Genomic DNA, 27,147 nt, shown 5'->3' with positions numbered 1-27,147 from the left:
GTCTACAGCACCTCTTCTGAAATATGGTATCTTGGAGTGCCAGCAAAAACATTTTAAATCATCTAAATAATTTCTTCCATTTTCTTAGCAACATGAGAAGGATCACTCAAGCAGTCACGTGCTTGCACAGAGCACTCTATCAAAACCTGTCTACAAATGACTAACTCTTGTCTCTCCCCTTCTACAGTTCTGTGAAGGGGTGGAGGCTTTTGGGATGAGCCACATCAAATACACCATTTCTGCCATGTTCTCAGAGAATAAAGAGATAAGGGTTTAGATAAGCGTTCATTAAGAAATACTGCGTCCCTATGCCACACTACAAAACGGGCTTTACATTATCGTACCTGTCAAAGAGAAATCAGCCTCTCTTTTCATCTGATGGAGCCACAGGCACAGCAGTAGGGCTGAGCTCCACAGCTGCAGAACTCAGCAGGGTGTGGGGAACAATATTTAATACACCAAATTCTGTCTAACAGGTACAAAGTGATCTTAAAGTGCTGCTGGAGACCTACTTTGAAAAAATAGCAGCTTGAATTGGCCCCTATTGAAAACTAACAGCATTCCAGAGAAGTTAATTTCATTCAATTAATCTTTACCTCAACTAAATTGACCATTAACCTTTGACTTGAACAGATCTGGCTTTCCCAGAGCTGACTGATATCCTATCACGTCAGAGGAAGAACAGCTCTAAAAAACATGAAATACTCAGAAATAGTGAAGTTCAAAGATGGATTCTGATGCAGACTACAGTCCTCTCTTGCTCTCCCTCCCCCATCCCAGTAGAAAGAGCTGTGGTATAAATGTACTGAATACAAATTTTTCACTCTAAGAATTGCTGCTTCAACCTCGAGTTTTTTTAATAGCTGAATAACAAGACAACATAAGAAACAATCACTGTGCAATGTAAGACATTGTTTGCAGCAATGTTAAGCTGCAAAAGTAATATTGAATCATAGCATTCCATAAACAAAGGAATTAAAAGTAATTATGACTACATTTCAGGCTTGCCAATCCCCAATTCTTCAGAGGCCCGTCCGTACTTTAGGTGAAGGAAAAAATCCTGATATTTTAGTCTTCCCAGCTGTACAAACCTTATTTGTGTGTGGCTCTTTATGAGTCCTGAAATAGAGGAAGTAAAAGCAGAAGCAATATACTCAGAATGGAATTGAGAATCATTAACACTGTTTTTCTGATTTTTAAAGTTTTTGCATTTATTGCTTGAATAGTGTAAGAGTTTAGAAGAAATATCACCAAATACTTCAACAGATATTAGGTTTGCTATAATTGCTTAATTGAATTTAGCCCTACAAAGGGATCAAAAAGTTTCTGTGCTTAAAACTCTAAACTCTACTAAGCATTTTGATTTCAGGAAGTACAAATCCTTTATCTTACTTGCTCAAACCTGAAGATGAATATCTCAAAGCTGAGCTGATCTGTTCTGAAAATGAGTTCCTATTTCTCAAGAGGTATGCTAGCCTGACAACTCTAAAATGTTATGCCATTTTACCAGAAGTGTATTATATGCATCAACAGTAGATACTCATTATTTTCAAAACAACTCTATAAAGCAACACTCTGGCCCTCAGATTTTCTCCCTATAGGCGTTCATGCTTCCACTGGGATGTCCATATCTAGAAATAATGAAATTAAGTGACAAAGGAAGGGAAAAGAGGTATGTTGAAGGCATGGAATAAGAACAATAAAGTAGAATACACCTTCAAGAATCCAGGAGATTGAAATATCAGTGAGAGACACAAAAGCTACTTTATATTGTTCTGTGAATGGCATGGACTTGTCCATTCATCTATTCAGCTGTTCAGATCAAATTTTGACTCATCTTAACTCTTTAGCAGAATGTACCAGGACAACAAAGCCGTTGTTGTGCATTGCCTTTCTCAACCTCTTTCTGTGCACAGTAAGAGCTGTATCTGAGACACCACAGTCTGCAGTCCAACACAGTAAAATGAACTAACATGAATTTTAGCTTCTGTTAGTACACCAGGATGCAAACTTCAGGGTTTCAGGAGAGCACCTAGTGTCAGCTACTCCTGACACAGAAGAAAGGTAGGACAAAGAAAGATGGCAGTAACTGCATCAGCCACCCCAATTCAGCTTTTTCATTTGAACAGTCATCTTACAGTCAAGAGAGAATGGAGCATGGATATTCCAACAACCTTCTGATAGGTATCCAAGAGAAAAAGAAACAACAAGGACTCTGCTGTTGATCTTATGTTACCTTTTCCTCCTGAACAGATAAAAATGTACTGCACCATTATTTTGTTTCCTTATTTGTCAGCCTCATTTGCCCTTCCAAAGCAAGGACAAGAGCTCTAGTCTCATCCAACAGAATGTAACCTTCACTTTCTGGGGCAGATGTTGTTTTGGAGCCTTGACAGGATCCCAGCACTAGCATAAAATCATTCATTTCTTGAAGTCAAGAAACAATAGAATTCTGGAAACAGGTGGCATTTGTTTAAATTGTCAAATATGCAACAGGGATTAAAAAAAAATAACAGTAGGAACAGTATCAACAAATTTGAAACAAACACTTTAGGCATTTCAAACCCTGATTGTGCTGAGTTCCTCCCATAAATTGTTACAATTGAACTTCTGTAGATAAAAATAATCCAAGTACCAAAGAACCCTGTCCTGTGATCTTACAAGTACCTTAAGCAAAGTTGCTTTGAAAGTAATCTAAAAAGTTAAATCTTACAATTCATTCCTTCAGCTGGAGGAAAAAGAGCTGGCAAATCTAAGCAGGTAATTGATGTGGAAAAGCAGCATACAATCTATGCAAATTCACTCTCTGTTGTAAATAGTTTTCTAGTCTAATTCAGGACTCAACCCTTCCCCACCCATCTAAAATAAAACCACCTTTTGTAAATACACTTGTCCTTAATGTGTTCCACAGGGTCAACAAACTCAAGCACTAGAAAAGTTGTTGGGATGGTGCCTACACTAAAAAAATCCACCCGCAGAACTCTGCTCTCAAGGTGGTGGCAATATCCTGTTCTTACTTTGCTTTGGATAAACCAGCAGCAGACCTGAGATGCTGGAATTAATTTTACACTTATTTGGAATTTGGTAATTCCATTCAGAAGCCTGGTTGCAAATGGCAATTCAGTGCAAAGCAGGTTGAATATTAGCCCCAAAAAGAACTTTCTTGAACACGGAAGCTTAACCTCAAGTAATTAAGGAGATGACCTGTAAGATATCCAAGTCATTCAGACTGTAGGTGGCTTGACTGAATTAAATAAATAATTCAGGAAGAGCCAAGCAAATTCAAGAAGCCATTACACACTATAAGCAACAGTGGCTTGAAATCATGAGTAATCTGACATCTACCTTCTCAGATTCCTGATGAACCTCCAAAAGGCAATGTCCTAACCTGGAGACTGCCAAGTCCATAGACTGATTGTCAAGATTTGTCTCTATACACTGTAGGAATGTATAAAGCTCCTATGCAGTTTTTTTGTTGTTTTAAATTTATTTATTTGAATAGAGCATTGTATTTACAGCATGCACCATTAAAAATGGAATCATCATTAATTTTTTCCTTTTTTTTTTTTTTCTGTAGTTTTATATACAAATTTGCCAGTACAGACCTATTTGCTGCTTTGAGTTATTGGATGCTTGTCCCCTGACAAGCTCTCCAAGAGGGTAGAGCATATGCTAGCTGAAAAGCATTGTACATGTAGATGCCCAGTATGAGAAAAAAAGAAGACTGAGCTTCTGGCATCACTGCTCAACTAAAATACGAAAGGAAAACACAGCAGTGGACTCTAACAAACAACTACTATTAGCATTCTGCATTTGTTTGTTTGGTTTTGAGTTCTTTCTCTCTAGTACATTCGAGTCCATTTTTCAAAGTTCAACTCAAAACTAACTGCTCTAAACAACATAACTGCCAGGTATGAGCTAACAGTTCTGTAGATGGTTTGTTGAAAGCAATTTAATAATCCCATGAACGACTTGAGGTGTGAGCCAGCAAAGATCACGAGCCCCAACTGCTAGCACCAAGAGAAGAATTCAGTGCCCACAAGAAAGGATACCACATTTTAGAACTTTTGACCTATTCTTTGTGGCTCAATTAATAATGATTTTATAAATCATCATAATCCTATTACATTCTTAAATCAATCATCTGATGCTACCTGAAACATCTGTCATAACATAATTCTCTGCAGGGAAGAAAATCCCAAACTTCAAAACCCACAGTCACAGAGTAAAAGACATATGCTTTTCAGTGCACTTTCCTGAACAGCATCTGATAATAAAACACAGATACTAAAATAAAATGCCAGAATATCAGAATGTGTTTGTTTGTTTGTTTGTTTTTAATTCTGAAGACCATGGTGTTATACTACAAATATTAGATCTCACAGGTATATAATTAGCCATAATACAAAACAGACATGAACTTGTTAAAGGCACAAGACAAAATTCCGTTGAGTGAATAATGTTTATTATTTTCATCTCTAGTACCCATAAACCAGATAAAACACACAGAATGAAAGAGGATCAAAACAGGGAAATTCTTAGGCAGAGATCCAGGTGACACAAGTTGGACAATACTAGGAGGAGCTGGGTAAACCTTCTCCTTGCAAAATTTATGCCTGCAGTGTATACTGAGGAAAAAGATCGATAATCATTAAAATCATAGTTTTTGCAGCTGTCCAATCCATGTAAAGTTCTATGTTACCTATAACATTTGAATCATGTGTCCATTTTACACAAAACTCCCACTGGGCAAGATAAATGACTGATCTCTTTCACTGTCAATTTTAAGTATTAAATTTTTGTGCAAAACACTTACAAAGAAGACTGAGAGCAGGGTGATATATCTAAAAAGCAAATGGCAAAGTGTTATCATGTGTTGTTATTTCTGAGGAAAACACAATTGTAAAATTAGGAAAGCAGCATCCTCTTCTCAGACTAAGGGCAAGTTACATAGAACTTTCATTACTGTGGCTTTTCAGTGTTATTAATTCACTGTCACTCGTTATTTTTGCATTGAAAATGCCATCTTCTGCAAAACTTTTCAGTTGCTCAAAACACAGTTATAGCTTCACTGAATCACATGCAACTGGAGCTAATAACCATGTTCTGCCATCAAATAGTCATGCATTGCTGCAGATCACATGCTTCCACAAGCATTCCAAACCACAGGAAGAGACAAAACCAGCAATTGTCACTAGCTTGTTTAATTTTTTAATGAGAAAAACTAGTAAAGATGGGGACCACTGTCTCCCAAACCAAATTTGCTGGCAAAATGATTAAAAACTGAAAAAGGTTTTATATCTTGAATCCTTTGATGTTCACAGTTAAAAAACCAATAAAAACATAAGTATAGATTACTTGAGGAACAAGGCAGTCTACTTATCCAAGAAAGTCACAGAAATTCTTTACAACTAATGCATAAAATGACTCTAAACTAGGCATGGGATATCTGAAAGTGACTATGAAGATAAATCTGGCTAACTTGCAGCAACATGAAAAAACTACCTAAAATGCATTATACAGCCATAGACACAGATATGATTTTTTTGTCAAAGAACACCTCGTCTGTGCAAAAATTATATCCTTGTAAATAGAAGACAATGAATCATCAAAATTAGAAATCAAAGACAGGAATTAAAAAAACCCAAACTAACCCAAATAAATAAAGAAATCACTGGATTAAATAGGAGATGGATTAAAGTAAGTATGAAGAACACCACCATAATTCTGTTTATGTGGAGTGTGTCATGAAGCTTAACTAAAATGACTTCTTATGTATTTTATGTAATGGGCTTACTGGAATAAATAAGTTACATTAAAAGAGCAACTAAAAATGAACAGGTTATAGGAAATGTAAATAAAACTGCTCGTATTAGATCTCAGACTGGAAAGCAAAAAAAAAGCCAAAAAACCCATTGTGCTTAGTTACTAAAGACAGACCCTCAACTCCAGTATTGCCTCAAAAATTGTTAATGGAACTATCAATTGAATTCCAAATATTTTTTCTTGTTAAGGAAAAAAAAAAGTGGAAAAAAAAATCACCTAAGTCATTTATATTTAATGCTGAAAGAATCCGAACCTTTTTTTTTAAAGAAAATACTCAAATACTCACATCCTGATGGAACAAGTCTTGTTCAGAGGTGAATTCCCAGTGCTAAGGTGTATTAGAGTAGATTTTCAATGCTAAGCTTGAAATAGAAATGTAGTCCTTACAATAAGCCCCTGTGCATATATCTATAGGGTTTTGCAAATGTTATCAAGTCAGAATATCACTGCAGACTGAAGTAGAACTCACTGATCTGCACGCTTGTAGACATTTTTAGAAAAAGGAGGTGAAAGCAGAAGGAGATAAAGAGCAGGATTCATCTATACAAAGCTGTCTTTGATGATAAGCAAACACCTATCTTGTTGGGGCATGTTAAAGATATGGATAAATTCTAGGTCACTGCTCTAGGGAGATCAAAATTGAGCCTTACCCTATATAAGTACACAGTATCATTCAAGCTCTGTTAGACTTGAATTTGATTCCTGTCAGTTTACCTTTTACTCTTACAAGCTTCTTTGATGTACATGACAATCCATCAGGCAATTGGTCCTTTAGAAGCTAGAAATCCCTTCTTTGAAGCTTCAAGTGAAATAAATCAGCTGTCAAGCTTCATGAACTGTATGTTTTTCCTGAACGGTTTTAAATGCCTGTTTAATGTCCAAACAATAAAATGTCTTTTCTTTGCTACATTTAGGTTACAAGTAAAATGAATATTGTCTTTGTTCTGAGTCACCTGATTTTAAATGCAAAACTGTATGTCTTTTAAAAAGTTATTGACCAAATCTAAGACACATAACTGAGATACTGCAGATTTAGTTTAAAAATACACATATACAATATAATTTTAACAGCCAAGAAATAATATGTAGCATGACAAAAAGTACATGCACATCATTTCTCTTTCCAAAGTGGACACACCTGAAGAATGCATGAGGTTTTACACCTGAGTAGCAGCAGCTCAGTGATTTCATTCCCATATTTTTAATTGCCAGTAAAATTAAATCTCCTCTCCCACTCCCTGCCAGGACTTAGTAGAAGACCGTGACCGTGACCGTCATCTCTGATGACAGCTTTCTGACTACCACAATGTTGTAGGGTGCGGATGAGGCAAACCTTGCAAGTGAAAACAAGCAGCTCAGACCTCCTGTCCAATGACTCAGTCAGGAAAAATAAAAAACTGAAGGGAGAGGAAACTTGAAAATAGACCATTATAATAGATACACTTGGAAAAGACTAAATCCGAGTTTCCTCTCTGCATTACATAGACCTTCTTCAAAAAATACCAACAAGTCCTATGTTACCTCTTGTACTGCCAAATTATTTATTTTTAGAAGCCACTACTCTTTAAGAATTATCTTACTTCCTCTCAAATGTTTTAGGAGATGCATGGGGGCCATGTGGTATGTAAGACTCACGATACTGAACTTAGCCTTTCTGAAGATGGATTGTAATCCAAATTTCTTACCAGTGGGGGTTAGCACTCCAGCTGCTGTGCTACTGTGTAAAAGCATCACTACAACTGCAGCAATGTCTTGCAGTAAAGAGTGGCTGAATTTCTGAACCCTGGAAACATTTCTAGGATTAGTCTGCTGAGGGAAGAGTATTTTGATGACATAAAAGAGGCTTACATTCAAGACAAGTTGAGCTGTTCAGCTCTGCAAATGCAGAATTTCTGGTGTGTACAGAGACAGAACAATAAGTAGCTAGCAAATTATCTTGGCAAAAGTTCAGCCAACCATATACTTGGGAATGCAGAAGTTGTAATGAACATTTTCCTCTTTTTAGACCTTTAAATACTTCCTGTGTATTACTATGCATTTTGGGGTTTTTTTGCAGACTTATGGAGAACTTGCATACCTTTCAGTAACTCACTGAAAACTGACTGAAACATAAAAGTAGCAGCAGAATTTAGAAGATTCACAGTTGATTCATTTGACAAAAGTACTGTTGAATACTTTCCACTACAATAAATCAAGCTACGCCATGAAGACATAGTTTTTTGACATGCATTTTTAAAGTCTTGCATGCTTTCTATTTATTGAAATTTTTCTATTTTTGTGACATGAACTATTAAAAAACAACTGTGAAATCCCCCACTGTATTTCTGATAACACGCTATAAGAAACTATAAAAATATTACTGCCAGTAATGCAAAGAGAATACTTACCAATATTAATTTCATCATCAGTTTCAGCATCTCCAATACACTCAAACTGAAAATCTTGTAAAGACTGTGAAAATTTTTGTACTGCCATGGATAAATCTAGAGTTCAAGAAAAAAGAAAAAAAAACAACAACAACAAATCAGAATTACTCCACTAGAATTTCATTGGAGCAAGCCATCATGCATTTCTGCATTAAGTATTTTTTCTGCTTACAGTTTTCTTTCTAGTATCTTTTTTGGACATTAACATCATTTTAAAATCACCATCACATTTTCAAAATCAAATACCTGAGATATCCTAGACACCTATGAAAGAGGCTGATGTAAGATTTCAAACATTAATACATGTATCACATTGACAACTAAAGAACTTTTATACATCTTGAAAAACAATAATTAGTATAAGAAATTGATGTTTAGTGATAAATTACATATGTAAATATATCACTCTTTAAAGTACTGCAATATCAGTTTGCAGAATAAAATAAAGCTCATGACAGTTTTTTTCATTATCAAAATAATTACATTATAATTATTCTGATACACCACACCATAAAGTGTTCGAGTTAAAAACATTTCTAAAAAGAAATTGGAGAAAAAAAAAACAAACCACAAGTGCTTGCCAATCAACATGGATTATGAGCACTATTTTCAGTGAATTTCACAAAGCAATCCAAACTTTATAGTGCAGAATTTCATAATAATTGTACACAAAAAAAATACAGAATATCAACCACATAAATCTGTTATCTTATTTTCTTTTTTTAGAAATACTAATAGAAAATGGAGAAATAAATGTGATAATGGATGGATTTGGTCAAGACTTAAAACCACCACCAGTCCAGATGAGCCCAGAAAATCAACAACAATTTTCTGCATCCTGGAGGCTGTATCTATGGCACCTATTTTGATGCTAGGAAAATTAACAATTAAGAATCTAACTTCTGCTAAATCTAAGGGAAATTCATGGTAAAGGGTAAGCTATGAATGAAAGTCAAATCACAAATTGTTTTTCAAAAGCATCACATATCTGTCTCCACCCTTGGGAACGGTGAAAAGCTCTCTGGACATGGTCCTGGGCAACTGGCCCTGCTTGAGCAAGGCAGTTGGACCAGATGACTTCCATGGGTCTCTTCCAGCCTCAGTCATTTTGTGATTCTCTGATTTATTTACCCTCTATTATTGTAAAGCCATAAATACTCATTCACTCAGTGCTCGACATAAAACTAAGAGGGTTAACCTTCTTCCAGGCAGGAATAAAACCTAACATATAAATATACAAATTGGCCTAATATCCTAAATCAACACACAAACAACTCCCATACACACAAAGCATGATTAAGTTTGAATGGTCTCCAACAGTAAGAACCATTCTACGATCCTAAATGAAATAAGAATTGAAAAATGACCGAAATAAAGATTTTAAACACCTCCAAACAAAAATCCACAAAATAAAATGACTGTTTTTAAAAAAAATTTCATTAAAGGTAATCCCGATTAAGCAAGAGAATCTCTTCCTGGATTTTACACTGCCCAGAATTTACTCAATGCTTGTTCCTCTTGTATTTTTATAGGTAGATATAGAGTACATCAGTCCAAAAAGAGATCTATCATCTTGGGCAATACAGACATTAACAGATTTTTTTTTTTCTTCTATTAGCAGGGAATTCTGTATGCATGTCTGATAAATAACTAAGATGTAAAGAGCTGGGTAAACAAATTCTGTATCTTTCCGATAAAGCACATGGAAAACATGAAAGAATGCTACCCAGATTTACTGCATCCTTTACTGTACATTTCCTACTGCACTGTACATGAAGATTATATTATTAAGTGTATTACCAAACTGAATGCTAAATAAGAAGTGCTTCCTACTGTTTGTATAAATGAAAACAAAATAATTTTTATAAGATGAAGAACTGCGTTTTATGCAAATACAGCCTCTCTCATAGCTAAGTAAATAACTGTTTTACATTTCTTAGAAAGATCTAAACTTGAATTTCCCACAGTAGTATATTTTAAGTTTAAAGGGAAGAAACACAGTTTTATTACTCACTCTTTCACCAAGTTACTACACTGAGTCCCAAACCCTTCTACAAAATTGCTGTATGGCAACTGATGACAAAAGGAATTACATGGCCTTAATGTAATTGAATGAAAAAGTTTCTATATTGCAAGTGCACTGGAATGTAAAAATTAACTCTTGCTAATAGGCATGGAGATTTATTTCCTTTGGACAATCTAATAACTGCCCATGATGAACAGCATCTCTGTGAATGTGAAAGGAAATGAGGGAGCGTGGGCTCTCCCCTATCATTCTTCCACACATGCAGGACTTGGTGGAACAAATGTCAAAGGAAAGGAAAATAAATGTTAAAAATACCAAAAGTGGAGTCTCCATTTAATATCCTGGATTATTGATATATGATGCCAATCTTTCTTTTATTGTGTCAGCAAAACAGACACAGCTTATACATTTTGAACCTGAAGGAGGTATGATTAACTAGTTTAGAAATAGTGGGTATGAAGAATTAAGAAGCTTATGAGATAACTTGAGAAAGTCGTGCAGCAAGATACCATTTGGAGATATCTGCCTCTATATGAGGCCCGTCCTAATACCTTGAGAGTATTAGACAGTACCATAATGAGACTGAAGTTGTTCAACGTAGCAAAGAATAAAAAGAAGTTCAAGGGTCAGATGTTTTCTGTAACACTAATTTACAGTTCTGTACGAAGTTAATCTAACCCGAAAAGATAAAAAATGTCTATTCTACAGAAAATTACAGCTGACTTGGACTGCTTCCTAAAGGCTGAAATAGGAGTTACTCTCCAAGACTCTGATATTGCAGTTGAATCACCAACATTGGACCAAGTGGTGCTACTTCATTGTATTTATTACCTTCCTAGGAGCATCATCACTTTAAATTATTATAAAATTATAAACCCAGTCACAGAAAGGAGTAGCTGTGCAGTAAGCATATCTTTTCTGAAAGATACCAAGATTCAAAATTGAATTAAAATGGATTTAAGAGCAACTATCTCAAATCAAGAAGAGTCAAATGATGGACAAAAAAATGAAAAGAGTAGACAGAGCAAAGACCTTGCCCAGTTTTGTAAGATGTCATTTATCCCTGTATATCCCAAAGTCTTAATGTCACTGACAGTCCTCAATGCATGCTGCTGCTTCTAGAAGGAAGATAATCACCACAAAAATCACCTTTTTAGAATCTGTGGCGTTATTCAGCATTGCCCTTACTCAGCAAGTACATTGTAAAGTCATGTCCCTCTTTTCATTAAATCCACATGAACTAGGACATTCACTTAGGGCAGAAATTTTCCTTCAAGCAGAGACAACTGATCTTCTAAGTTAATATAAAAAGCTCACCAGCTTTACTGATTGGCAGTACAAATCTATCATCCAGGGAAGGATGGCTGCTCAAAAGCCTCAATGAGTTCACAAATGTTGTTGCCCCGATCTTCTGCAGGCTCTCAAATGAAGTAATCTCTCTAGGTGCCAGCAAAAGAAGGAAAATGCAACCTGATAACCCTCATTTGCCAGAGAGCTAATATTATCTGAGAGTACTCACCTCTACCATTTGTTCCCTGCTTTTTCCGATTCCAAAGAAGGATTCAGTTCCATTTTGCAGTGAGGCACATAGTCAAGAGTAACCATCTACACACTACATACTGTCAGTGCAAGGAGATAACTGTGACAGAGTTGCCTGTTTTAGTCAGGGCTGCAGCAAGTCAATGGGCCAACAAGATTTCTTTTTGTGGAGCTAACAGAGGAAGTACTAAAGAAGTTACCACACTGTGACCGGAAATAATAAAAGGATAACTACAACAAAGCATAACCACAACAAAGTAATATAACTTGGTATATGTATTGCAGTATTGCAAATGGATACACACAATACCAACCATCGCTACCATAATGCTAATGAAAGAATAATAAAAGTCATCATCCATTCAGGAAAGTCACCAAGAAATCATGAAATGCACTTAATCTATTGTACTTCTCCCTGAAGTTTTATATATTTGAGTAATCTACTTAACACACATTTTTCAATTTAAAAAAGCAAAAAAATCCTCTAGATTATTCTAGAAGGCAGGTTTATTTAAGACTCAGTTTCTTTGAAATCGCCAAAGAGAAGTATGTCATATGAACTGCAATATATTAACTTATTTTAGGTATCAGGGCCTTACAGCTAAATATAGGATGATAAAACTATGATTCAGACCCTTTTTATCAGCAGAATTGTTCTTCCACTTTCATGTCCTAGATTTGTTAAACAGATCATAAAATAATTTCTTATTTAGAGTCTTGAGGAGGAGGAGAGAACAATACATTGCAGCAATGTGATGAAATGACCGATGCTATTTCCCAAAGGATAAAAAAAAAAGTGTATGCTTTGGCATGGCACAGCCTGTCACAACAAGGACAAAGCCCTACAGATAAGGACACTTTAAAAGATTTCCACAAGTTGGTAAGCACAATTAATTTTTTATTGGGCTGGGAAGGTTGTCATTTGTTAGATTTTGCCAGTCTGGAAGAACAGCAGAAAGTCCAAACTTGTGACAAGGATCAGTCAATCTCCAAAAACAGAAACTCTGGACCATTTGCAGAGGACTCATATCCCTACCCTAGTAGCAAGAAAGTGTTCTCAGCAAACACATCAAAGCCAAAATCTTTCCACTTGTTTGCTTACAAAGGTGACTTCATTAACAAATGGAGTTCCAATAACCAATGTTCTTCCTGACTGATGTCAATCATCCTGGGAAAGCTTGGTATCATTCAATGGGTAATAAAGAAAAACAGCAGTTGAAACCTAGTGAGAAGATTAAACATGCCTAAATGAAGTCCTGAGCACCAGCTGGAATGCAGTAAATGAGACTTCCAACAACAGACACTGGCTAATACAATAACAGCAACATATCTGGCTATCTGACACAAAGCTAGCTATTATTCCATGGCTTCAAAGACAGCAGAAGCAAAGGGTTGATGATTGACCAAGCAGGATATTAGAGGCAATCCTTCAGTCAGCTGAATTTCAGGACAGCAGAAGCCTGGAAAGGAGACCACGTACAGTCACCTTTGGTGTTTCAAACCTTTGGGGAAGTATGAGTCCACCACCAGATATGACTAAATGCATTGTGGTGCTCTGTTTGATGAGATACTTCATTTGGTCATGCACTGACATACAAGTTTATTAAAACCCAAGCTATTTCAGCAAAACTCAGCATTAAGGCATTGTAATATGTGAATAAAACACAGTAGAAATTGAACAATATTGCCAGAGTACTTGATAAAACAGCATGCTAAAATGCAGAGAAACATTTATCTAGTTAGTTGACTTCTACTCCTCAATACCTGAAAATGAGTCATTATTTTGGTTATTTTTCAATTGCATTCCAAATAGATTTATTTTCTTGATTTACTTCTTAAACAACTCTCATTCTATAAACAATTGTTCAGGCTAAATTATCTAAACACTTAAGTAGTTTTTATATGAGAGACATTATTATTATTATGAAATAGCAGCTATGAGCATGATTTGCAGTATTCTTACCACATTAAATGACAGAAGCAAGGAAGCATTTAAAAATTCATAAAAGTGAAAAAAGGGTTTTCAGTATTACAAATATAAATCTGTAAAACACTGTTTATTCAGGAAAATGCTTGTGAGATACCTGTCTCCTTAAATAGTTCATGACATGCTCTTCTGAAGTGAAGATGAACAGGGAACTTCCTTGGCTTTGTTATTTTATGAGGGAATGAGCTTCAAGGATTTGAGCTATATCAAGAGCCAGAAATAAGCCAGAGGAACAAGAACACCCCACTGAGCAGCACTGAACTTCAACAGCTTCTGTGTTTGCTACAGTCAATTTGATTGTAAGTAGAACATGTCACAGTGGGATATCTTTTTCCACACCATAGACTGTAAACACAGAAGTTGGAAGTACAATTATGTTTAGGCAATATGAATGATTAAGCAGTTAAAAGCAGTGATCATACAAGATTGCGTATATGACTACTGTATTTCAAATTTCTTCCTGGCTTAAGGGCTTTCTCATTAAAACTCCCAGCTCCACAGTATTAGGTCCTAATTCAGAGAAAGGCATTTTTCTTTACAATTTTTGCCTTTCCACTCTTCATTGATTACTAATAATTTTAAATTAAAAATAAATTATTATCAATGGTTTTAGGTAATTATCACATTTAGAAAAATCTTACTACTCATAACATACATAGTAGCAGGTTGGCACAAATAAAGGGACCTGAAAATGTCTTACAAATCAGCCCAAAGCATCAATCCTAAGCCTGGGAATGTTGGCACATATGCCAGTAATGCAGTTAGTTCTTTCAACTGCATATGAAAAGAATTCTGGGGTTTGCTGACAGGACAGGTAATCCCAATTTAATAAAACATCACTGCCATAACATGTCCAGATCACCTATAGTTAGAGAGCAATTTACAGTGCACGTTAACATGCCTTCTAAACACTGACAAAAAGATCTGTAGAGTCAGCTGATACAGGTTCTGATGTCTTTAGTTTCATGGCTTTCTTTGTCCTTCCTTTAGTCCTTCCTTTGCATGGAATATTTCCCATGGTATTTCTATTTTTAGAAGTCTACTTGATGAAATTATTTACACACACTTATTATTCTTTACTTCTCAGCTGAGTTAATTTCCTGATCATATTAACTTTTCTGATTGTCATAAGAAAAAAAAAAAAAGGACAAAAGGAAGAAAAAAATCCTCTCCTCTTATGAGTGACCACATTTTACCCAAATTCAGCAGAAGAATTTAATTTGCAAAACACAGGGCAGGCCGGCACAGAGTAAAGACTATCTGCAAGTGCTGATGGAGCTAATGCTGGCCACTTGCCACAACGCTTTTTTAAAGAATCCACAGGAAAATACCACAAGGGAATAGAGAATCCAGTGCCCAGTGCCAGAGATTTTGCAGCTCTAGGGCCACTGCTCTGTATTGACACAGTCTTTCATTGTTAAACTCAATAAACTCTTTATTCCCTCTATTTGCCAGCTTCATCAGTGCATATTCTTTGCCAACTTGCTATTCATGGAACAATAATAAGCAACTAAAACAAACAACTCTCTACCAACTCCCTACCCCTAAAATCCCACATCACATTTTTACCTTAGACTCTATGCTTTGCTCTTAATTTCAGGGAAGCTAATTTCTTCCCACAATCTCCAGGGAAAGGACATCAGGAGAATATGTCAACATGTAGCCCATGCATTGCCGCATTCCTCTGCGGTTACATAAGGCACTGAAATTTTTCAGTGTCGTTCTCTTACTCATGAATATTTCCATGAGAAAAATGCACAATTTACTTTCCCATTCTAGGAAGCACTGAGAAATCCCCTTGATCAAATGCAACAAAATCCCCACTTTCTTAACACTATGAGGCAGGAGTTACTGAAAAGTCTGTATGTTCTATAAATTCATAGCTATTCATACCAACACTGTTCAGCCACAACTTCCTTATGCTAGATACTTGTGCAATACTTTGGATATTTTTAGTACTTCTCTACAATTAGGAGCTAAGTCTAATACTTGTGTCTTGAGGACACTCCAAAAACACAACACCAATGTTTATTGAGAAGGGGATTTTTACGCCACATTTGCATGGTTACTTGATAAAAAACATACTAAAACTTCCCTGAAAAATAACTGTTGAACCAAATAATATTATACAGACAAAAGACAATATTGATCATGTTCCGTCCCTCTTTTCACTACTCCTTGCCTTACCCCACTCACTTCATGTGTCGAAGTGGAAACCTATCCTTACTCACATAATCAGGACACAAAGAGTTGAACTTTAGTTTAATATACAAAATCTGTAAAGTCTATAAAATTACTAACTTGTTTTGACTTTGCCTAATTATAAAGATATAAAATAATACAAATGCACCTAAAAATGTATTATGTCCTGTAACACTTAATGTGGAGGACACAATACAGTATATACTGCTCATCTGTTTCTCTGAAGTTAAAGCATGTATGTAACTTCATAGCTCTTTCTCATATTAAGTGATGTCATTTTGTTTCAATACTCCCACATTCTTGTATTTTATTTCCCATTACCTCATTCTTACAAAATCTTTTCTCAAATTTTACTTTATAAGACTGTTTAACAATACTGACGCTTTTGATTAGGAAAAAACTGACTTTGCAGGGAATTACCATGGTTTAAACCTTTCAATTATCAAACCATATTCACAGAATTGCACTTTACAATGACTAATCACATGGTACAAGGCAGAACAGAAAATTTTCCTTTGCCACCACTGCAATTTTTTACAATCTTTTTCCAGAAACATGGCTACAATTTTCAGAAAGCTTTTGGTTTCATTTTATTTCTGAAATTGTAAAGATTGGCTGTAGGATATAACCTAGTACTATTTCTAGCATATTATTATACTTTGTAATTTAGAATTCAACCAAAACATTTCTATACAATGGCAGTTTTGCAGATATGCTTATTGTCATCCTGTATACTTTTTGACCAAGATTCATTGTAAAGGCCTGAAATATTCCAACATTTCTTCTGTCTTGGAGAATAAATCTTAGAAAACAAGCATATTTCCCTACTTTTTTTTTTCCGTTCTCAAATAATAAAATATCATTACTAACTCATCTGCACTCTCAGTATCTTCCCTGTGTGTTGATAAAAGCACTTTGTAGTTCTCTATCAGGAAGGTCTCAAAGATTCCTAAACTTTTATCCCTGCAAACTTGCTTTGACCCTCAACATATTTTCTCTTGCTCCTTCTGGGGATTTTAAATGCTCTTTCATGATCTTCCACATTCTTCCCCCACCCCATAGATGTTTATTTCCCAGAACAGTGTCAGACTTTTCCAGAGAGTTGGGTCCACTTTCCAATATTCTTCCCCCAGACTCCTCCAATGAAACATGGTTTACCAGGCATGCTACGTCATTTCTCACTCCTCCTGGCACATCTTAGTGACACTGAACAGGCAGAGAAGCACCACAAAAAAGAGGACAAAGAAACTAAGAGCAGATGCTGCCAGAGGTTGAAAAAGCAGAGAGTGATTTCCTGTCTGGCAGCTAGGGAGTTGCCGGAAAAAACATTGGAATTCCCAGATTTTTAGTGCAATGTAAGGTATTGGTGCATCAGATTATCTTACAGTAGCACTTGAAAAGACATTTTTCTCTGTTCTTAATCTTACCATGCATCCAAAGAAATTTTAAAAATACATGTGCTTATTTGCAGACAAAGAAATATACAATATAACATCAGAATATAATTAAAGTGTATACTACAACACACTGTTAAGGAGCCAGAGTTCTGACTATCTAACCAAGAAAAGTTCTGCCAGTTCAGTGCTGTGCACATGTAGAATGGGATGCAATGTCCCCACTACCACCCCTACCCTAATATCTATCCAGAGGAAAAAGTAAAAAATAGGATTATTTCTGGTATGAACAGGGAGCTCTAAGAAGCTGCTTCTATAAAATCAAGAATAAATCACTGCAGCAGTGATCATGCAGATCCTGAGCTGTAAAAAATTCTGCAATATATCTTTCAATGCTTTTATGTTCCATGATTTTTACATTAGTAGATTCTCCTGTTCTGTGGAGAGAGCTGCTCAAAGGAGGATCGGTCCCACTGGCCTGTGCTGGATGGCGGGGGAGGGATGAAAGGAATGAAAGCACTTATCAAGGCATTTGTAAGTAGCGAGCTCTTGGAACAACATTAGAGTTGAGGGTCATGGGAAACAGAAGCATTGCTCACCCTTCTTCCTGGCAAAGTTTTCTGTGCTTGGGCAACAAAGTAAAATGTGTTGTAAGACCAGAAGGAGGAGGAGAGAGGAAAAAATTAAAATATGTATATTTAGCTTATTTAAAAAAGAAGAAAATATTACCACTTGGCTTTAAAGGAAATGAAACACTTTCCAAATGAAATTCTTTCGGGCTCTTAAAGCTCAGGAATACAATGCTTGATTAGATTCTTTTGATCAGACAAGTAATATCACAGTCACATGTACTTCAGTACTGCACTTAACAGGGGTGGGGGTGTGAGAGTTCTAACACACATACACAAACAGATGTAACATTTGGTTAGAGAGTCAGATATGCACTTCCACATATGGAGGGCAGAACTGAGATTCCTAATCAAGAAGGATTTTGTTCAGTGACATTAAATGTCACTAAATGTCTTGACCAAACTTGGCCTAAATTAAGTTTTTTTCCATTCAGTCTACCATACAGCCAGTGCACTATTATACACTGCTTAGCTATATCTCATTACTTAGGGAGAAAGGATACTAAACACATCAGTTTCATACAGCAAACAAGCTTAACATGCTAGTTTAAACTGTCCTCTCCCTTTAAAATATAAAACAATCCACAAGCTGCAGATATGAGAGCCATGAAAGCACTTAAAAGCCTTTTAAAGGTACAGTTTTGAGGGTTTAAATTAAATCACTTGCAATATCATAAATTCAAAAAAACTGTCACCAAAATACCTATATTCTAAAAATGGGGGGGGGAGGGGGGGGGAAATAACAGCCAAATGAAATATGCTTCATTAACTAATGAAATACACAGCTACAAATCAGTTTCACCAGGTGAGGTCCTGCTTAAAGAAGTCAGAATTAAGTGTTCCCAAGGATTTTGAGGTTAACTCCAATTTACATGAGAGTATTTCCTTAACAGTTATAGTTTTTGCATTTTACTTTCCAGATTTATTGCATTTAGCTAGAGAGAATTAGAAATAACCCCTGTAAAAAACAGTATTAATCTGATGTTTCTTTCTATGTATAAAGCCACCTCAAAGAACGGGATCATTGTATTAAAAAAAAAAGAGAGATAAATATCCCTCATACTCATTTTACTGGATTTTTTACTTAACTTCTCAGACAAAATTAAGGAATTTCAGCAGAAGTGAAATAAGGACTTTCAGCAGAAGTCTGTCTAGTTTCTCTTAAGTCAACTAGCTTGTAAGAAGGACCAACTAGCTTTCTACATAGCTCATGTACCTTTTTTTTTTTTCAAATTTTAATTCTCTGGAATTTTGTTCTATTTTTCTGTCACAAAAAGATTTAGGAACATATGAAAACATCCTCTTGTTATCTTCCTGTCAGAGCGATCTTCTTTAATTAACAATCTTACCATCCATTAGTACTAGTAGTGTTTATATTATGGCATGTGTAAGGAGTTCTGAACTAACTACTATCACAAACAAATGAGACCTTGCCATTAAAACAGACATAAAACAACTGGGTTGCTTTATAACTCTACACTCAGGCATAGTCAAGAAACATATTAAATTCTAGTAATTATTTGAAACTGGGGGAAGAGAGAAACATTATTAATGCCAATCCATCAAGTCACAAGAGACCTGCATTTAAAAACCATACACAGATTTTGTCTCACTCCTTGACACTGTCTCTTGATATCAAAGGTACAGGGAACTGAGGCAAAGGTATGTGGTAAGTAAATGGCAAGAATACCTTCTTTAAAGAAATGCACACACAGCAATCAGCCTGAAAGGGGTAACTGGGGAACTACAAGAGTTCTACAAAATGACAAGCAGTACAGAAATGATGGTTGTTTCCCAAGTGGAAAAAAAAGCCTGTCAAACAGAACAAGAACCAAGCTCAAAACAATGCAGGGAGATGCTTTTTTGTTAACATTTGTAGTTAAATAATGAATCTCACTATAACCGGATACTTTGCATATTAAAAATTTATGTGGGCTCAAAAAAGGACTACACAAGTTCACAGAAGAAAAATCCACTGAGAGCTATTAAAGACATAACTAACCCCTTGCTCAGGAAATCTTCAAGCCCCAAACCACTGGAGGCATTGGAAGCCTCACTACACTCTGCCTGCTATTTTTCTCTGCCTTAGACAGTCAGTGCCATGTGTGAGAGAAAAACAGAACCCACAGCACAGCACTCACCCGTATCTAAAGACAGGATGTAACACCAGATAAACTTCATGTCCAACCCTGCACAGTTTTGCTTATGCTCTTTGTAGGAAGATTTGGACACATATTTTGTAATTGCTTCAATGGCTCAAGACACTGATGACCACCACCTGCTAGTAGGAGGTTATCACTGTCATGGATGAGCCAATCCATGGGTAAGCCCTCTTTAGCCACCTATTTGAGCAATAGGCATCAACAGGAGAATGACCTGAGTTCACACTGAAAAAGTAAATATCATGAAAATGTTCTGTCTTCCCAGCTGAACCACAAGGAAATATTCTCCAGTGCATGGGCAATGGCAAGTAGATGAAAGCTGTATTATCTCCAACAGCTCCACAGCCAGAGGATGTGGGCCACTACACCTTTAGTTACATCACAAGGCTGTAATTCTTCCAGCAAGGACTTTTTTAGTTATTTGAGATAAACTAAGTATAATTTTTTACAGTTAAAATAACTTTATTAATAAATAAACAGCTGACAAAAAATTTATTTGGAGTACCAAGCCCAAATGGCTTCAATAAAGACTGATTATAAAGCTGAATTCCTTGCACATGTATATTATCTTCACCCTCCTCCTTCAAAAACATCCCTGACTTATTCTTAGCATGAGGGCAGTGACTATGTGGACAACTATTACATGACTCTTTTTTTTCCTCAGGGTTCAGTATTGCTCTTTCTTCCTCCCATTATTGCTCACCACCTAGTATCCAAGTCCAGTAATAAACACAGAATTATCTCAGCCTTCAAGCAAGCCAAGTCTAGAAAAAATAAAATAAGTAATTTTTTATGTCATATCCAGCTCCCTTACCCTATTTACAGATGGAAATGCTGAAAGCAAGACTGCCTAAGGCCACACATCCCAAACTCGTGATTAGGCAGGCCCTTCTAACTACCCATTATCCCAAAAGCCATTCTGTTAGACCAGAAGATGTTAGCCAGAGCTGCAAATAACACAACTTCTCACACTTCCCTGTCACCACAAAATCTGCAATTTCATTCTTCCAAGGGGGCACAATTTTGAAAAATATTTTTGTACTAAAAGAAGTGAAGATCCTAATTTCATTTAAATAAATAATAGGAAAAAAAAAAAAAAAAAGCAGCACAACATTGTTTTGATCCATTTAATGCAGGCCCTACAGAAGGCCTGGCTACTCCAGTTACAGCAGTTAGTGCTCTCTGTTTCAACTCAGTCTCCATGAAAATGAAGAACACCAGACACAAATATGCCTATGTGCTTAACAGTCATTTGCTAAACTTCAGTTCAAGCATATTAAAAAAAAAGAAGAAACAAACTTGTGATAGAAGTACTAAGGTTAGCACAATTAAACTCCAATGTTTCTAAATCAGAAGATTTTACATTTAAGTTTAAAATAAGATTTTTGCATATACAATGTTTCCATCAATTTTCAGGTGCTGCAGGATGTTACTTTCCTTTCTCAAAAAACATATACATTTCCACCAACTAAGACTAATTACAACTAAGATTTCAATCCAACTTCATCACAGCTCCATCTCAAGAATTGGTATCTAAAGGAATATTGAAGAAAGTTTCATAGAAGTTCCAGAAGAAGCGTAGAGGCTTTTACTACCTCTGTGAAAACAGAGGTTTTCACTAAGAAAAATGGGGAAAAAAATCCTTCTTTAAAGATACAAAACAACACTGGAATACCTGATAACAAAGCTTTTGGAAAATACCCATCCATCTTGTTTCCACACACAATGGAAAAGTCAATAACAAGCCAATGGATCAATAATTCACTGAGAGAAGGGAAAAAAAAAAACAAACCAGAAACACTTTGAACCTGAACCAGTTATTTTATACTATTAATGAGGGAAAATTTGGTGGATTTTTATCCAAAGACTGACTGTAGAATGCCCCGATCTCACTGAAACATCATTTTCCCTCAAGTATGCTGCAAGAAGTTGCACTTGGAGGACTGCATGCCTCCAAGTTTTGCATGCCTCATAGTTTGCTGGCTAGCTCGATTTCCATTCCTTCACAGCCTCCTCCTCTCCCCTTTCTCAATGAAAAGTGGCTTAAAGGAGTTGTAGACTTATTTCAAATGCCCAGCATCATATGACTTCCTTAAGACTCAATTCAATACAAGTGGGAACTTTTCCATGAAAATATACTTTTCAAAAACCCCTGAGAATTCTTAGCAAGCTTAAAACAAAAAAAAAAGTTCTGTAACTGGACACAACTCTAAAATCATTGATTCTTTTTAAAATGGAACTAGAATTCTCTGGAAAGTTTCAGTTTAGACAACGTTTGCTATTTACAATGAGCAATACAAACCAAACAAAGAGAGCACAAACATGGCAGTCTTGATTTTGGACACTACCTCCCAAATGCAGAATTATTTTTCCTTTCTGTGAGCATGTAAATGCTTAACTGCAATGGGTATCCTTTCAGAGCTCCATGTCTGTTGACTGTAATCCTTTTACATCTGCACTTGAACACGTACATAAACATGAATCAATGAAGAGTCTCTGAATTACTTGAGATAATTAATCTAACAGCCAAGCAAAACACCATCTTCCCAAAACAGTCATGTTAGCTTTCTTGACATAAGCAAACAGAGCACATTAAAATATTGGTGCCAGAAGAGGAAAACATGGCACTAACTAGCCATGGGAGGGGGTAGGGATGGTGTTTGTTTATTTTTAATTATTTTATTTAAAACTACAGCCACCAATAAGCAGGTGGTTTTGCAGATATCTTTGAGTCTAACATGCAGGGCAAGACATAGCTTCTCCAAAGTCAATTCTATTTTGTGAATTATATCTGAATTAAGGATGCCCAATCTATGCATTCTTAAGAGAGATTTTAATGACTCCTGCTGACTTTTGCAATAGCTCAAATATTAAGGATTCTGATCCTCTGGCTCCCTAAAAATACAATAGCATCTCTTATCAAGGCAATTATTCACAAAGACAGGCTTGCAAAATCCTTTTACAAGCACAGACAAGAGCCCAGAACATTGAAATGATCGGAGCTACCTCTATGCTAGCCGGTCACACTCATTACCTAGTGGCCAAAGAGATAGAAAACTTAACTTTGATCTCACACCCTCAAGCTAAACATATAAATTAATCCTGTGTATTCTGCTGTTAATTCCCATAATTTCTGAAAATAAAATTTAAAAAACCACCAGTAATTGAATGGGTAACTGAGTAAAGACAAGCAAAGACTGCTCTCAAAATTATTGTGGGAAACAGTAACTAAATATGGATAAGAGAATCAACATGAAGTTTGACATAAATAGCCTCATTGAGAATTATTTTCCTATTGGATTTGGAGGTCACCAAAATATGCACACAGTTACTTAGAAATAGAACACCCACTAAGTCAAACAAAAATGAGGACTTACAGTGCCAGTTTTTCAGTAATGACACACAAGGTGCCTATTTTTTTTTTGCTAATCCTTCCTCCTCCTAACATGAAAAATGAAACTTCTCTTCCCTCAAAGAAAAACAAAAACCAATAATAACCCTCAAAAGTTCAGCCTTGGCAAGAAAACTTAGTAAAGGTTTCAGCTTAAGAAGTCGCCTTGAACCAAATTACCCAAGTGGCTAAAAGATCATGCAGCTGCTAACTTCACTAGTTGTATATAGCTTCCCAATAAATACACCTAAAAAATCATTTCATAATTTATGGTTTTGTCCTACTGCATGAAAAAACAGAACATGTTTCTAGATGTGCATAATAGTCAGATTCTGGTTTTTATCATCTCTGCACAGATAAACAATACCTCGAGTGCTTGCACAACAGCTTTTTGAGTGAAGAAAGATGTATTTCTGAAAAAATCACATTCCATTGAGAATTCAAGAGCATTTAGCTCTTGCTCTTTCATACTTCTGAAAATATCATTAGCAACCTACATAATCCTTATAATATTTTACAGTCCAAACAGATATTTTCATTTAAAGATCAAGGTAGGGAAGTAGTAGAGCTGTAAGGAAGTTAGCAGAAGACTCTTTTTTTAGCTTCAATTTTGCTAAGTACTGAACTCAGCAAAGTACATATTCCAGCTGTGTAAAGTATTTATCTTGAAAGAAACACAAGAGGATGTGGGCTTTAAGCCAGTAAAATACTCAATCATCTGGAATATCACAGGACAGACCAACCAAACAGGTTTCACAACTGCCAGGGCACGAAGGCAGCACAAAGTACTTAACTCAGTTGCCACAGCTTCTTATAACAGAATCAAACTTTAGTAGATTTTCTATATTACCACTTCTTTCTCCTGCCAAATAATTCCTTTCTGAATCTCCAAGGATTCTTACTATTCATCAGATCCATCATAAAATCTGGAGATCAAATTAGAAAAAGGGTGTTAACACTGAGTAACATATTTTGCTGCTGATACATGTATTGACAATCAACTTTCATTTTTTCCTTTCTTGAAAAGCAGAAGGATGTCAGAATCTTAAATGCCAAGAAGGCAAGGTGATATGGGAAAATTAGATTTAAGAAGCACACACTAATGCACATAGCAAAAAATATATATATATATATGTCCACATAGAGATGCTATTTACATTAGCTTTAATACTCCTTGAAAGATCTTGGGAGTCACTGCCGGCAGTTATTTTATAGTATCAACAATGAGCAACAGTCACAAATATTAAGGCCTAGTAGGAAAAGAATGCCAAAAGCAGAAACTATCACTATTTGATGCATTCTTGCCTGGAATGTTCCATGAAGTTTCTTGCAATCTAACTCAGAATGGGCATAGTTACCACAAAGAACGTACAGAGGACAACCAGAGGACAGATTTGCTAACTTAAAAGCAGAAACTAACTAGAGTGAAATTTTTAAAAGCAGCTGAAATAACGAAGAAAGAAAAAAAAGACCTTAAAAAAAAGTCCAAACCCAGATGAACAAGGCAGGCAATATATACAGACAATAGTTATTTCTCATAGAACAAAAATTGCCATTGTCAGATAAAAAAAACAAGCAGCAGGCATACAACAAAGGAAACATTTTTACTCCTGCATTGCACACTTAAATCATGGAACTCCTCACCTGCTGTCACAGACTGCTGTGGAGCCTAACAGGACAACTGGATTTCAACCCATGTAAGATAAATCCCTTTCTGAAAAGGAGTTATTTGACGACCCTTGGAGAAATTTTAGTAGAAGGCTACACAATTTAAAGGTTCTCCTTGTCTGACTTATAGAAGCTCAGTATTTCTGTGAGGGTCACCGACTGGCCAGTTTTATTCTGGAGGTCTGAAGGCACGGTGCATGGCTCTGTGGGACTGCACAGATGCTGACACAACTCTAACCTAAGTATCGTCACAAAATCTGAAGTTTGCATCTCAGTAATATCAGGACTTAACTACTGACTACATTAATTTGTTTCATGAGGAAACAATCAAGTTTAGCAGAAGTGCTTATCAATTTATGGGGTTTTGTTTGTTTGTTTAAAAAAACCCCGAACTTTCCATATACTTGACATCCTTTTAGAAGCAGAAGCAAACTTCTGAGAGACCAAATTCCAAATGTTGTAGATCTGGATCTCACCATAAACCCTCCCTCCTAAATTTCTCTGAGAAGCACAAATACAATTCTCACTGGAATAAATGAGGAGTTACGGAAGTATAAGACTTCATATTTAAAGACCCAATATACTTTTAATGAAGTTTAACAAAACAGTATGACAAAATTTCTGCTGGCAGTACGACGTAGGCAGCATAAAAAATTCTACTGCGCTGATAGTAGGGATTACCTGAACAATCTGCTTAGCTTCAGAAAAAAATGAATGCCCACACTATTTTGATAAACAGTTGATAAATCAACTGTTTCAAGATCCCACTCCTACACTAAAAAGTGCCTGGTTTATAAGTACCCAAATTAAGCAAATTCAAACAGTAATTCAAATGTTAAAAATTGTATTTAATGCTTTTATAGATATTAAATTTTTTTAAAATTTTCAACCTAAAGGCATATGTAGAAACTGAGATGGAAGTGAAGTGCCCTCTTAACACCTAACCGCCATTTAAATTACTCAACACCTGCTTATATACAGCAAAAAAACAACTAAGTACTAGTAATAGAAAGATATACCAGTTAAAAATAAATCTCCCCAAATCACAGGTTTTATTTTACTGTGCGACAACTGTGACACAAAGAAAGGCAAGAACTTGCGATACAAACGGTTTAACTTTGATATCTGCAAGAATCCAGACATAGGATTGATACACAGAAACTCCAACTCCCACTGGTGCAGAACCTCACAGTCTCTGCCCATCTGCACTATACTCAGCCCATCTTGCATATCCCGCAAAGGGGCAGGGGGATCAAGATTTATATCACTAAATATGCTTTAAAAAGATAACCAGACCAACCAACCAACCAAGAAAATATCAGGCCACTAAAACACCATCCCCCCCCCCCCCCCAACCCATTCACTAGTAATAGTAACACTGCTGTGTTGTGTTTTATTCCATCTGTACAAATGCATTGTTGTTCAAGTACCATTGTGATTTACAAAGGGACAAGAGAAGTGTTCGTCAAAATATCATGGATTCCTTTGGGAACATTAAATGTTCAAGAAATCATTGTAAAACTGATGTTCAACCCAGCAACACAGTACTCAGAGCTCCATAATGACCTGTCAAGAGAAGTGACAAAAGTAGGCATGCAAAGGAGTTTTTATTGTAAAACAGTCCTTAGGTCTCAAGGTGCATAGACTACTCTGACTTCTCATAGAGAGCATCAGAGAAGATCTGGAGTGTCAGTGAGGAGAAGTTGTGACAGCATAATGCGTATTTCACTGACAAATGATTTGGAAGCTGTCATAAAGCTGGTGAAGAAAAAAATCCACATGATCTGCAATGGCATTTTAGTAAATTTGAAATTATTACCATTCCCAGGGAGATTTGGGATATGCTGCATTTAGAGACAAGAGTAAAATTAAATGAACCAACAAAATAAAGAAATAC

The 27,147-nt window shown here is 35.9% G+C and overlaps 1 protein-coding gene across 2 annotated transcripts in view; it reads right to left on the bottom strand.

Annotated features, from left to right (window-relative positions):
- The window catches only part of ARHGAP42 (Rho GTPase activating protein 42), a 138,669-nt gene that overhangs the window by 98,976 nt on the left and 12,546 nt on the right, over window positions 1-27,147 (bottom strand). The window contains exon 2 of one of the 2 annotated variants that reach the window (XM_030269749.4): window positions 8,214-8,309. The exons of the other annotated variant lie outside the window; for it this stretch is intronic. Within the exon in view, the coding sequence (XP_030125609.4) occupies window positions 8,214-8,309 (96 nt within the window). The remainder of the gene's footprint in view (window positions 1-8,213; window positions 8,310-27,147) is intronic. 2 annotated transcript variants of the gene reach the window in all.

Source organism: Taeniopygia guttata, chromosome 1 (genome assembly GCF_048771995.1).
Source record: "Taeniopygia guttata chromosome 1, bTaeGut7.mat, whole genome shotgun sequence".
In the NCBI taxonomy this organism is placed as follows: domain Eukaryota; kingdom Metazoa; phylum Chordata; class Aves; order Passeriformes; family Estrildidae; genus Taeniopygia; species Taeniopygia guttata.
This window is presented reverse-complemented; position numbering and strand designations above follow the sequence as displayed.